At 40.2% G+C, this 14,848-nt stretch overlaps 3 protein-coding genes and 1 pseudogene across 3 annotated transcripts; all 4 read left to right on the top strand.

The window, feature by feature from the left end:
* Positions 1 to 1,013: 1,013 nt before the first annotated feature.
* On the top strand, positions 1,014 to 2,182 carry LOC108889193 (olfactory receptor 52K1-like). The gene has a single exon (XM_018685551.2). It carries the CDS (start codon positions 1,235 to 1,237, stop codon positions 2,180 to 2,182), a length of 948 nt encoding a protein of 315 aa, XP_018541067.1. The 5' UTR covers positions 1,014 to 1,234.
* A 3,277-nt stretch (positions 2,183 to 5,459) lies between these two features.
* On the top strand, positions 5,460 to 6,407 carry LOC108889192 (olfactory receptor 52K1-like). Its single transcript, XM_018685550.1, has one exon. It carries the CDS (start codon positions 5,460 to 5,462, stop codon positions 6,405 to 6,407), a length of 948 nt encoding a protein of 315 aa, XP_018541066.1.
* Positions 6,408 to 9,185: 2,778 nt separating this feature from the next.
* LOC108889194 (olfactory receptor 52N2-like) lies at positions 9,186 to 10,133 on the top strand. Its single transcript, XM_018685553.2, has one exon. The coding sequence runs from the start codon at positions 9,186 to 9,188 to the stop codon at positions 10,131 to 10,133; it is 948 nt and encodes a 315-aa protein (XP_018541069.1).
* A 2,463-nt stretch (positions 10,134 to 12,596) lies between these two features.
* Positions 12,597 to 13,539, top strand: LOC108889191 (olfactory receptor 52K1-like; annotated as a pseudogene).
* The last annotated feature ends 1,309 nt before the right edge of the window (positions 13,540 to 14,848 follow it).

Below are 14,848 nucleotides of genomic sequence, written 5' to 3'. Positions count from 1 at the left end.
TACATGTTTAACTTTTCATGTTTGAGTCCTGAAACCTGATTTTCCTCAGACCAGTGCAACAGTCAGACAGTGTAGGAGGATTATCAGACATTTTCTTTATTGTCATATGTCTTGATTGTAGTGATTTGATCTGTGACATTTCTGTGAAAACAAGTTAAATTCTCTCTTTTGTTGGCTGGAATTCATTTGATTGACCTCTGTATCTTTTCAGTGTGTTTTCAGTTCTCTCTTCAGTGTGAAACCAAACACATTGGGGAGAGATGAGCCACCTCTTTTAATATTTTACCTTAAACACTGGTAGACTGTTGATTCATTTCAAAGTTAATAAATGAAGAGAAATGCCTTTTAAATTTCAAGAAAATATCATCATCACCAAAAGACTCTGATAGTCCTAAAGAGACATGATAATCATTAGGAGTTTGGGTTCTATGTTATCACAGTAGACGTATTGGGTTTTCTGCTGAATACATCCAGAATATGTTCCGAATCTTGAGAATCTGAAATCATGACAAAGACAGCTGAGCTGTGAGGATGTTGAGGAGTAAAGGTTTGAGGAATATCAGGTGGGAGTCGAATCTAAACTGCACATGTTTCATGGTTGAATTAAAAAAATCATCATAGATCCTGGATCTTCAAACAAAATGAGGCAATCACTGCAATTGTCCATCAATAAAAATCCCTGACAACTGACACAACAACAAAAAACAAACATCAAACGGTTAATCAGTTCTGTCATGATTTTACAGTTATATTCACATTTAGTTGCAGGCATTTGATTATACATGAAAATTATCATTGTGTGATTGTCAGTAGATCACACTCTGTTTTACATTGGCTTGTTAAATATTACTGATGTAAAACTACACTTTATCAGAAACATTTTAACTAATTGTACATACTATACATTTAACATTTATTATTTCTTTGTAAATCTACAGTTTAGCTGTCTACTGTGTAAAGATAAGATTGGTTACATATTTTATGATTAGATTTTTTTCTGTTTTTCAAATTGTAAAGGCCTATGATGCAAATTTGCAAATATTTCTGACATCGAGCTATATAGAAATAATCTGAGTTAATGGTTTAGATTTAGTTTTTGGCTGGAATTGCTTAGACAGTGACAAAGTTATTTTGTCAGGCTACAGGGCATCTTACAAGAACTAATCATTGTGTCTCTGTTTTCAGGCTTATTGAGCTAAAACCTTGGACCTGGAGGATTTAGGAGGAAGGGAGGATGGACAACGTCTCCTCACACAAACACTTTATCCTCAATGGCTTCAATGAACTCGGAGCACTGAGGCCTGTCCTCTTCATCCCATTCTCCATCATGTACTCTGCATCACTGTCAGCCAACTCCCTGCTGCTGTACGTTGTCATTTCACAGAGAAGCCTCCACTCACCGATGTACATCCTCATCGCTGGCATGGCATTTGTAGACCTCAGCTTCCCACTGGCCTGCGTCCCCAACATGTTGCTGAGCTTCTTGTTTGACTGGAGGGGAATCTCTCTGATTGGCTGTCTGGTTCAGATGTTCCTCATTCACTTAGTTGGAACTTTTCCATCCACATTGCTGGTATGGATGGCGCTGGACCGCTACTTTGCCATCTGTACACCACTTTACTATTATGAATGCATGTCAATACGTAAATTCCTCAAGTTTGTGATCCCTCTTGTGATCAGAAATGTGTTCATAGTCTTGCTGGTTGTGACTTTGGCAGGAAGGTTGTCATTTTGCTCCAGAAACGTGATAAACCACTGTTTCTGTGAGCACATGGCCTTGGTGGAGCTGGCCTGTGGAAGCACCATCATCAACAATCTGGTGGGGTTGATCTCAGTGTTCCTCGTCATTGTGGTTGATTTTTTAATTATCATCATCTCTTATATCATCATATTCAGCTCCATGTTGAGGTCAGGTATTTCAGGTGTCAAAGCTCTTCATACCTGTGTCACCCACCTTGTGGTCATTAGCGTCAGCTTGACCATCATACTCATCACTTTCCTGTCTTATCGGATCAGAAATGATCTCCCTGCATCCATTCGGGTTTTCTTCAGCACCATGTACTCCCTGTTCCCAAGTTGTTTCAATCCAATCATCTATGGGATTAGAACCAAAGAGATCCGACAGCACATCCTGAAGACACTGTCACGCTGTCACTTTGTTCAAACTGTGCCCCACTCTTAGGAAGTGAATTAAAATCTATAATGTGAAATATTTCTGTTATATGGAAAATACATGAAAAGCTAGTGATGACATATAATATTCATGGTATGTCAAAATTATGATACACTAAGTCAAAATTATTAGATACTGTAGGTAGGTAGTGGTGTTTTATCACTGGATTCATGTGGTAGGCACAAAACGTTTGATTGATTGATCATGATCAATTTTTAGTCTGAGGTTGATCATAAAATTGATCATGGTTACATCTGCAGCCATGTCCTGGATATGGTATGCTTTCAACCAATCACTACCTGATGTTGAGGTGGATCAGGAGGTGGGCAAGGCTGCCAGACAGACCTGGTAATTTTTTTGGGCCTGGACTGCTGAGGGTCTCCTGAAGCAGGACCCAGTGTCCAACAGGCCAAGACAGCAGCCTTGACAGTCACCAGACCAAAGAGAAAGACTTTCGCTTTGCCTCAATGAGGCTTTTGTGAACTATATTGTTATGAAGGTTACACACACACACACACACACACACACACACACACACACACATACACATATATATATATATATATATGTCTTTGTTAATTGACTGTCTTCTGTAAGAATTGTAGGTTTTGCTTGGACAGCGCCGTCATCCTAAAATGCCAATAAGCATCCAGTTTCCTTATAACTCCAAGGAAGTGAATCTTCCATTTCTACAAGTCACTGTAACCTTTATAGCCTTCTTTCTTCACATTTTCATTAATTTAGCTAGCTTCTGATACAAGCAGTTCTCTGTGGTATTTATGGTCAAAGGTCAGAGCAGGAATGATGACATCGTGTAGATATGGATGCAAGCTACTTTTGATAAATAGGTTTCTAAGAGTTCAGTCTCTGTTGGTCAGCATAGTCCTTCCCATGTTACTTTTCTGGAAATAACAGTCAAATATCCAATGGAGATGGATTTTTGTTCTTTAGAATGAGTTCATTTTCATTCTGTTAATTTTGATTGTATATTACTACATTGGTCTCTTGTCCATTTGAGCTGGCCATTTAACCTTTGAGCAGAGCATACATCTCCTTTATGTGCTAATAGCTTAAGTCAGACGAGACTCCTGTTGTCTCTGTTTCCTGTCCCATTTATGAGTGTTCTGATCATAATTGTGACTCCTAATTTTGCCCAAGTTAATGCTGTCACTGGTGTTCAGCATCAGTCTATTATACAATTCCCACTATGAATTTTTAATAGCCTGTGACTGATGCGAGGCCCAGTGTCTGCTACAGCTTATTAGTCCCGCAAATATAGCAAATAAAAATCTCGGTTGAGTCAACTCATTGTAACTCCCAGGACAGTCCACTGCTGATTACTAAAACCATGGGCATCTCTGTAACCTAAAGTTCAGTCCCAGACAAAATTTTGTGAAAACTTTGGTTGTCAATCCAGAGTGATAGGTCTCGTTGTGAGTCATTGCTTGCTGACCGTGTGACTTGTTTTGCAGCCAATAAGAACATCAGACAGAGAATATTAAAGTGCTGAGTCAACTGTTTCAGCGAGGACATCAGCTGATATCATCAACCTGCAGACCTGGGACACGTTTAGAGACAAACTCCCAAACACCAACAACAAGTAAAACCTGCTGATTTCTTTTCTACATGTTTAACTTTTAATGTTTGAATCCTGTAATCTGATTTTCTTCAGACAAGTTTAACAATTAGTCAGTGTGGGGAGATTATTTTGGACACTGTTGTCATATATCTTGACTCCATGATTTGATCTGTGACACTTCTAGAAAACAAGTTAAATCTCATCCCACTGCCTGAATCATTTTATTGATTTCAATATCTTTTCAGTTTGTTTTCAGTTCTCTCTTCATTGTGACACAAACACCTTGGGGAGAGATGAGCCACCTCTGCTCTTTGTGAGGTTTGTTTGGGAGATTTTTTTCCAAAGATGTTTCATTGTGTTGATGCTGATAATTCATTTCAAAATTACTAAATAAACAAGTCAAACAATTTAACTTTTCTTCTCTAATATTAAAGAAAAATATGTTTATATTTTAAGGAAATATTACCATGATCATTAGACACTGGTTGATTTATTTCAAAGTTACTGAATAAATAGAAATGCTTTTAAAAGTTAAGAAAATGTCGACATTCCTAAAAGACACTGGTAGGCCTAAAGAGACAAGATAATCATTAGGAGTTTGGGTCTTATGTTATCATAGCAGATGTGTTGGGTTTTGCTGAATCTATCCAGAACATGTCCAGAATCTTGGCAGATGTCACCACAGTCTGTTGTCCTCATGCTGCTGATATTCTTCCTACTGATGTTGTTGTGTTGACTGCTCCTTATTTCTGTCAGTCAGAATACAGAACTATAGTTAATACCAGGGAGTTTGGTACAGTAGGAAGCTACTTGTTTCAGCCGACCTTTGGGCCTAACAAAACCTGCAAAACGTTTAGAAAACCTGAAGTCATGACAAAGACAGCTGAGCTGTGAGGATGTTGAGGAATGAAGGTTTGAGGAATATCAGGTGGAAGTAGAATCTAAAACTGGTCTGTTACAGTTTTTCAGTAGCTGTACACTGCACATGTTTCATGGTTGAATTAAAAAATCATCACAGATTGTGGTATATTGTGGAAATGAGTGACAGGCTCTGTGACTATCATGAGGAAATTTACTGCGCTTCTTCACCAATGAAACCAACCACAATGATTGAAATACACACATCTCTGTTAACAACAGGACTGATTTCAACCCATTAAAAAAGGTTAATCAGCTATTTGTCTGCCAGCATGTTACAGCTATATTTACATATAATTGCAAATTGATTATACATTAAAATTATCATTGTCAGCAGATTATACTGTTTTCACTCTGGATTGTCAAACACTGCTGATGTAAAACTGCACTTTATCAGAAACAGTTTAACTCATTGCCCATACTATATATTTAACATTTATTGATTCTTTATTCATTTTTGTCATTGTGATTCTCAATATTACAAATCTATGGTTTAGATGTCCCCGCTCTTAACATGACATCTGTTAGATATTTTCATGTACTGATTCTTTTATGTTTTTCAAATTGTAAAGGCCTATGATGCAAATTTGCAAATATTTCTGACATCGAGCTATATAGAAATAATCTGAGTTAATGGTTTAGATTTAGTTTTTGGCTGGAATTGCTTAGAGAGTGACAGTTTTATTTTGTTAGGCTACAGGGCATCTTACAAGAACTAATCATTGTGTCTCTGTTTTCAGGCTGACTAAACTAAAACCTTGGACCTGGAGGTTTTAGGAGGAAGGGAGGATGGACAACGTCTCCTCACACAAACACTTTATCCTCAATGGCTTCAGTGAACTCGGAGCACTGAGGCCTGTCCTCTTCATCCCATTCTCCATCATGTTCATTGTGTCACTGTTCGCCAACTCCCTGCTGATATACATCATCATTTCACAGAGAAGCCTCCACTCACCGATGTACATCCTCATCGCCGGCATGGCATTTGTGGACCTGAGCCTCCCGGTGTTCATCGTCCCCAATATGTTGCTGAGCTTCTTGTTTGACTGGAGGGAAATCTCTCTGATTGGCTGTCTGGTTCAGATGAACTTCATTCACTTAGCAGGATCTTTTCAGTCCACATTGCTGGTATGGATGGCGTTGGACCGCTACTTTGCCATCTGCCAGCCATTATACTACCATGAACGCATGGCTTTACCAAGATTCCTCAAGTTTGTGATCCCTCTTGTGATCAGAAATGTGTTCATAGTCTTGTTGGTTGGGGCTTTGGCAGGAAAGTTGTCATTTTGTCTCAGAAACATGATAAACAACTGTTTCTGTGAGCACATGGCCTTGGTGGAGCTGGCCTGTGGAAGCACAGCCATCAACAGTCTGGTGGGGTTGATGTTTTTGTTTCTCGTCATTGTGGTTGATTTCTTAATCATCACCACCTCTTACATCATCATATTCAGCTCCATGTTGAGGTCAAGAACTTCAGGTGTCAAAGCTCTTCATACCTGTGTCACCCACCTTGTTATTGTCAGCACCAGCCTGACCATTGTACTTATCACTTCCCTGTCTTATCGGATCAGAAATTATCTCCCTGCATCTATTCAGGTTTTCCTCACCATCATGAAGTCATTGTTCCCAGGCTGTTTCAACCCAATCATCTATGGGATTAGAACCAAAGAGATCCGACAGCACATCCTGAAGACACTGTCACGCTGTCACTTTGTTCAAACTGTGCCCCACTCTTAGGAGGTGAATAAAAATCTAAAAGTACATCAAATGTTAGTGACAAAAGTAAAAATGATCATTTTATTTATAAATTATGATATACTGAGTCAAAATTATGAGATACTGCAGGTTCCCTTGTCTCTCCTTTTTGGGAGCTACCCAGGGTGATAGGTTCTGGACAGGATTGGGGATACTTCAGATACTTACAGCACTGCAAAGCTGCAGGACTTCTGTTCTCCCAGTTTCTGTCCACTGCTTCAGGAGAACTGTCAGCCAACCAAACCCAAATGGTCTTCTTCTTCAGCCTGAAGACTTCCCTCACCACTGCCAAAGCAAAGAGAAGGACTTTTGGTTTGCCTTAACTAGAGTCTGCTTCACTCTAGTTAGGTTATGGTGCGTTATTGGAAGTGACATTTTAAGGACCTTCTAAACACAAGCCACGCATCCTTTGTGGAGGAGGCAGGATTGGAGGACTTAGGGAAAGCTTTGACTCATTCATCTGACAGAAGTCCCTGATGTAGTTAAAAGCTCTGCAGTGGTAAGACTCCATAGGTGACATTCAATCAGAGGTGCAAAAGAGGTATTCAGGCTCTCAGGGAAATAAATCCACTGTGGTGGTTCAATCACCTGATTAGGATGCCTTTTGATTTTATTAGTCAAAAATGTAAATTCTCATACATTTGACTTAAAAGTAATGATTTTGACTGAACAAATAAAACGTTCTGTTCCATCAGCTGACTGTAACTCCCAGGACAGTCCACTGCTGATTAGTAACCCCACTGGCATGTCTGTAACCTAAAGGCCCCTCCATGATTTGATATTTTGTTCACTCCCAGACTAAAGTTTATGAAAACTTTTGTTGTCAATCCAAAACAATGGTCTTAGGTCTCATTGTGAGTCATTGCTCGCTGGGATTTTCAGTCCGTCACACCAACAGTGTGACGAGGTATTGGAGTTTGTCTCTGTAGCCAATAAGAACATCAGACAGAGAATATTAAAGTGCTGAGTCAACTGTTTCAGCAAGGACATCAGCTGATATCATCGACCTGTAGTCCTGGAACACATTTAGAGATGAACTCCCAAACACCAACAAGTAAAACTGCTGATTTCTACAGAGCTGAACTGTCAGCAGCTCTTCGTGTTTAACTCTTCAACCTGATTTTCCTCAGACCAGTGCAACAGTCAGACAGTGTGGGGAAATTATTTCAGACATTTTCTTTATTGTCATATGTCTTGATTGTAGCGATTTGATCTGTGATATTTCTAGAAAACAAGTTAAATTCTCTCTCTTGTTGGCTGGAATAATTTGTTTGATTTCTTTATTTCTTTATCTTTACAGTGTGAAACCAAACACCCTGATGAGAGTTGAGCCACCTCTGCTCTTTGTGAGGTTTGTTTGTGAGTTTTTTCCCAAAGATGTTTCATTGTGTTGATGTGATACTTTTTCCACTGCAGATTTTCTGTCAAGCCTTTTCAGATTTCTCTTGAAGCCAGAAGACAAGCTTACTGTTAAACATTAAGAAAAATATAGTAAATGTGGCAGTATGTCTCATAGCAATGGTTTCTCAACACATCTATTATCAGCTCAGTTTTATTTATGTAGCTGAACATCACAAATTTTCCACAGAGGCCTTTACAGTCTACAACATTCAACCAACTGTATCTTTAAACCCTCAGTTCAGAGAAGGCAAAACTCTCCCTTTTATCAAATGGCCTCAAAAACCACAGGATCAGGAAACATCACGAATCATTAGGAGTTTGGGTCTCATGTTATCACAGTAGACGTGTTGGGTTTTCTCCTGAATGTATCCAGAATATATTTAGAATCTTGACAGGTATCACCACAAGAAATATACATATACAATCTATGATTTAAAGGCAAAACATCTCCAAGGACAAAATCTCTTTCAGTACCAACCACAACACCGTGGGCCTAAAAATCTTGTTTTCTTGCAAGTTTAAAAATCATCACAGACCTTGGTATGTTTTGAAAATGAGTGACAGGATCTTAAACAAAAATGAGGCAAATCAATGCACTTGTTCAGCCATCAATAAAAAACGACCCTGAAAATGACTGAAATACACTCATCTCTGTTTGATTGATTGATTTCATCTCATTACTGTGACTGTTTTCAACTTTATTTGAAATAAGTCTTTAGGACTCAGTAACAGATAGTAAGAAGATTATTTTGGAAGTGATGAACACAGCTTTATAAACTAACAAAAAAAGTACACACATACACAAACACACACACATATATACGTATATATATATATTCAGTTACATTTGCAGACATTGGATTATACATGAAATATCATCATATGACTGTCAGCAGATCATACTGTTTTCACACTGGATTATTACATTACAAATGTAAAACTTTCTCAGAAACAGTTTCTCATTACACATATATATTTAACCATATTAAATATATAATCCATATTCAAAATCTATGATCTATGTCTACTGTCTAAAAATATAAGATCAAGTACATATTATATATTATTTTAAAAATATATCATATATGATTTTTAAAAAGAGGAGTATATTATGTACAGATTGTAAAGGACTGCTTGTGATATTTCTAATATGGAGCTTTATAAATGAAAATGACAGAAGGCTCCAAACCTTTGGTTTGAATTGAGATGGTGGGCTGCTCTACTCTTTACAATACAATAATTTCTAAAGTTATTTTTTCAGACTACAAGACATCTTACAAGAACTAATCATTGTGTCTCTATGTTTTCAGGCTGACTGTACTAAAACCTTGGACCTGGAGGTTTTAGGAGGAAGGGAGGATGGACAACGTCTCCTCACACAAACACTTTATCCTCAATGGCTTCAATGAACTCGGAGCACTGAGGCCCGTCCTCTTCATCCCATTCTCCATCATGTTCGTTATTTTGCTGTCGGCCAACTCCCTGCTGATATACATCATCATTTCACAGAGAAGCCTCCACTCACCGATGTACATTCTCATTGCCGGCATGGCATTTGTAGACCTGAGCATCCCACTGGTCTTTGTCCCCAACATGTTGCTGAGCTTCTTGTTTGACTGGAGGGGAATCTCGCTGACTGGCTGTCTGGTTCAGATGTTCCTCATTCACTTTGTAGGATCTTTTCAGTCCACATTACTGGTATGGATGGCACTGGACCGCTATTTTGCAATCTGCACACCACTCTACTACCATGAACGCATGGCTTTACCAAGATTCCTCAAGTTTGTGATCCCTCTTGTGATCAGAAACATTTTTATAGTCTTGGTGGTTGTGACTTTGGCAGGAAGGTTGTCATTTTGCTTAGGAAATGTGATAAACCACTGTTTCTGTGAGCACATGGCCTTGGTGGAGCTGGCCTGTGGAAGCACAGCCATCAACAGCCTGGTGGGGTTGATCTCAGTGTTCCTCATCCCTGTGGCCGACTTCCTCTTCATCACCACCTCTTACATCGTCATATTCAGCTCTGTGCTGAGTTCTGGAATTTCAGGAGTCAAAGCTCTTCACACCTGTGTCACTCACATCGTGGTCATCAGTGTTAGTCTGACTGTAGCACTTATTGCTTTCCTGTCCTATCGGATCAGAAATGGTCTTCCTGTCGCCATTCTGGTTTTCTTCAGCACCATGTACCCCCTGTTTCCAAGCTGTTTCAACCCGATCATCTACGGCATCAGAACCACAGAGATACGACAACACATCCTGAAGACACTGACATGTTGTCGCTTTGTCCAAACGGTGCCCCATACTTAAGAAATAAATGTTTCAGGAGTTGCCTTGGGTGAGGGGTGCCTGGTTGGAGTGGGGAATCAGTGGGTTATGTTTAAAGCTTCCATTGTAAAGGTGGCTGCCTGTAGTTAAGGTTGTTGGTGCCTTTTGTGGTGGTAACCTGAGAACGAGCTGGAGGATGCTAGCAATAAAGGAGGCTAAAAAGCTAACTGTGTGGAGGAGCAGAATGGTATAGCAGGCTGGAGGGGCTGCAGCTTCCATAGTCACTGAAGCACAAACTTGCATGTGGAAGGATTTCCAGGAGGCCAAGCAACTGCTTTAATTTAAAAGGGAAAAGAAAAATTCCTCTGTAGCCTCTGAGAGGAATTGAGTAAATTTAGGGAATTAATTGTCAGTTTGAAGGAACAAATTATAAACCTGTTCATACAAACTAGCAAAAGTTTTACTGTTTAGTCATTCAGATCCAATTCTATTACAATTATGATTGGATGGTACTGTTGCTTTGTGGGAGATTCACTCTGACGTTGTCTCTGCAGCCAATGACAGCATCAGACAGAGGGTATTAAGATGCAGAGTCAGTGGTTTAGTGGGCACAGATGGAGAAGAGTCAGCAGCTGATATCATCACTCTGCAGACTGGGCCTGTTTAGGTATCAACACCCTTGCACCCAAAACAAGTAAAACCTCTTCTCTACAGAGCTGATCAGGATGTTGTGACCTGAAATCTGATTTTCAGTCAGGTGTTGGGGGCAGATTATTTCACCTTGTTTTCAGTCATTATCATCTATCTCAATTCTGGTGCAGTGATCTGCATTTTTCACTCATTTTTTATATTGGCTGTGATTTATAAAACACATCCTGGCCGAATCTTTTAATTCATTTCATATTTTCAGTCATCTGTTCGATGTGAAACCAAACACCCAGAGGAGACATGAGCTACTTCTGCTCTTTGTGAGGTTTGTTTACCATGTTGTTGTCCTGTTTTTTTCCTTCTGACAAATATTCAAAGTTCCATTCAGGCAGCAGGAAAATATACTGATAAATGTTAATGCATGTTTTTTCTGGTAGATATGATTCTCAATCATCATTCTCATCTGATCGACTTCAGGTTGGGTGTACTAGTGTGGTGTCGACTGTGGAGTCACCACAGCATCTGTTCCTTTGTTACTCCTGTTTTTACTGATGTCATTTGAAATTCACAGTAACTAAATCAACTAAAGGTGACCTTTGATAAAACATTGCAGAATGTTTGGAACAAAGTCATATTAAGAGACAGGTTTGAAAAAACAGTGGCAAGTGGCAAAATAATGGAATAATAATATTAGATGGGGGGTCTAATCTGAGCTGCCTACAGACCTAACAGGTGTTTTACTTTGTCTGTTTCAGAGTTCCAGTCAGTTTTGGTGATTTGGCATTTTGTCTTCATGTTTAAAAAACAGGCAACACTGGGTTTAAAGAGCTGGATTTTAGATGTCAGTAACAATTCAATGCCTCTGTGTCCAGCAGCTGCACCTGTAATACAGTTGCAATATGGAGAAACTACATGGTACACTATGATAATGTAAGTAAATAAAGTGTGTGACATGTAGTGAGTGTAATACGATTAGATGATGAGAGGACTTTTTTGTATGACTTCCTAAACTTAAGAGGAAAAGACTTGTTCTGTCCTGTGTTGCTGCAGTGTTTCCTAACACTAAAGATGTAAACAGACTAACAGCATCAATAATAACTGAATTATTCAACAGGTGTCAAGGTGCAGTTTGAATATAGACCGTATCATCAGCAAAATATGCTTAACTGTTCATATATATGCATTTCTTTTGATTATCATTATCAATAAATTAACATGTAAGCAGCATTTTAATGTTGAGCTGGTTGAAGTGTATTGATTTCATATTAATATACTGTTGCGTTGATTGATCAATCAAATGGAAATAGATTTTATAAGATAATTATATACTTTGTGTGTAAAACCAGAACATGCAATATAATTATTGACCACAGCTGTCAGATAAAAGTATACTCCTGAAAAATATCATGCACAATCTGTCTTTTTCTCAACAACTGCTCATCAGATCGACTTCAGGTTGGGTGCTATAGTGTGGCGTCGACCGTGGAGTTTTTGGATGAGCAGTTGTCATGAAAATCAACAAACTCCTCCAGCAGCAGGATGAACAACAGTCTGTTAGGAGAGAGAGAGCTGTGTGTGTATCTGTGGCTCCAGCTGTGTGTGTGTGTGTGTGTGTGTGTATGTGTGACAGAACATTCCGGAACATCAGTGTCAATCAACTTAAAGTTCCATTTGACGTGTGACTGATGCTGAAAAGAGTCCTCACCCAGCAGCTCAGTCTGACGGACTCTCTGTGTGTTTGGTTTATATTTTGTTACAGATTGTGTCTTTGAAGAAGTGAGTGAACTTTTAAAAATGTTTGTTTTCAGGCTGATTGAACTAACACCCTGAACCAGGAGGCTGTAGGAGGAGGGGAGGATGGAGCTGCGGAGGGACAACGTCTCCTCACACAAACATTTCATTCTTGACGGCTTCAATGAACTCGGAGCACTGAGGCCCGTCCTCTTCGTCCCGTTCTCCATTATGTTCATTGTGTCACTGTTCGCCAACTCCCTGCTGCTGTACATCATCATTTCACAGAGAAGCCTCCACTCACCGATGTACATCCTCATCGCTGGCATGGCATTTGACCTGAGCCTCCGCTGTTCTTTGTCCCCAACATGTTGCTGAGCTTCTTGTTTGAATCTCTCTGGGTGGCTGTCTGGTTCAGATGTATTTCGTTCACTTCTTAGGAACTTGTCAGTCTACTCTGCTGTTGTGGATGGCGCTGGACCGCTACTTTGCATCTGCACACCACTCTACTACCATGAATGCATGGCTTTGCCAAGATTCCTTAAGTTTGTGATCCCTCTTCTCATCAGAAATGTCCTCATGATCACACTGGTAGTGACACTGGCAGGGAGGCTGTCATTCTGCACTGGGAACATGATAAACCACTGTTTCTGTGAGCACATGGCCTTGGTGGAGCTGGCCTGTGGAAGCACAGCCATCAACAGCCTGGTGGGGTTGTTGACTGTGTTCCTCATCCCTGTGGCCGACTTCCTCTTCATCACCACCTCTTACATCGTCATATTCAGCTCTGTGCTGAGTTCTGGCAAATCAGGTGTCAAAGCTCTTCACACCTGTGTCACCCACATCGTGGTCATGAGCGTCAGTCTGACCATCATACTTGTGGCTTTCCTGTCCTATCGGATCCGAAACGGTCTCCCTGCAGCCGTTCGTGTTTTCTTCAGCATCATGTCTGTTCTTTCCGAGCTGTTTCAACCCGATCATCTACGGCATCAGAACCACAGAGATACGACAACACATCCTGAAGACACTGACATGTTGTCATTCTGTCCAAACGGTGCCCCATTCTTAAGAGATTATTACAAAATATTTTACATCATATATCTCAATTCTATAAAAAAAAAAAGCCCCATTTAAACCAGGACAAGAATAAAAAGTACATCCCACTTCTACTGGTAATCAGAAATCTTTCCTTCTCTGCCTCTGCACCTTCTGTGCTAGCTCCTGATATTCCTTGTGGGCCTCCTTGATTTGATCTTCCTGTGGTACAGCCAGTTCAACCATAAGCACCTGATGTGAAGCCTGTCACAGCAGAACCACATCAGACCCCAGTGATGTTGTTGTGCTGGTGCCAGGCAGCATGAGCTGTCTGCCAAAGTCCATAGTACCAGTCACTTTTATGAGTAGGCCTGAGGCCACTGAACTGTCAATCCTTTGTAGGTTGCTGCTGTTGATTGTTGATGCAATGTGGTATACCACTGCCTTCAGCACCTCGTCCTGGTGTCAGTGACAGCAGGTTTGTCCCAATAACAGCAGGTCCAGGATGTGCTCCAAGGGTCCTTGACCAGAGAATAGGGGACTTTTTGCCATACTTCAAGTTGGGTGAACTTGGTATCACATTGTACACAGCCTGAACTTGAATGAAGTTGATGTGCTGAGGTTCTGTCTGTCTGCTCCAGCACAGTCACTCATCTAATCCCAGTGTGGCGCCATAGATGCCTGCAGCCACCACTTTGGGAGCGGGGGTTACTGAAGTCCTACAAAAACTCATTATTATCTGGAAGACCAAAATCTCTTCTGTCAGGCCGCTTATGGGAAGTTGCAGTGTGCTCCTCCTCCCAGAGAGCCCTGCTGGTGCTTATGCTGCTACCAGGATGAACCAACCACCTGCTCTGCTGATCTTTCCCTCCTCAGCTCTACAATTATTGGGTTGGCTCATGGTTATCACATACATATAACCACAACTTTCCTGATCTGATTTTGGCTTGGGGTCTATGCCTTTCATCCCTCCCCCTCTCTTTCTCTGTCCTATCTGTATCTGTCACTATCAAATAAAGGCAAAGCTTCAAATAAAAAAAAAAACATCACTATTGTACCCCAAAAACCAGAAGAGGGTAGGCAACGAGAGCAAGGACACTATGTTGCTATATCCTGGTATTGAAATGATCAGGTACTGATATTGGTATTACCATTTTTGAGACTGCCTAAAGATTTGCATCTTTATCAACACCACTATCAGTAGTTAGCATAGATGTTATGCACTCCCCCTGCAAGAAATCAGCTTAGAACATATATTGCATTTTGTTTGCACTTTGCACGTTCAGCCATTGTAAATAAGCAACAAGCAACCAAAATGAGAAACGAAGTGATAACAAGGATGT

The sequence above is a fragment of the Lates calcarifer genome, unplaced genomic scaffold, assembly GCF_001640805.2.
Source record: "Lates calcarifer isolate ASB-BC8 unplaced genomic scaffold, TLL_Latcal_v3 _unitig_1472_quiver_2862, whole genome shotgun sequence".
NCBI lineage: Eukaryota > Metazoa > Chordata > Actinopteri > Centropomidae > Lates > Lates calcarifer.
Note: the sequence above shows the minus strand (reverse complement) of the source record. Positions and strands in the feature narration are given on the sequence as shown.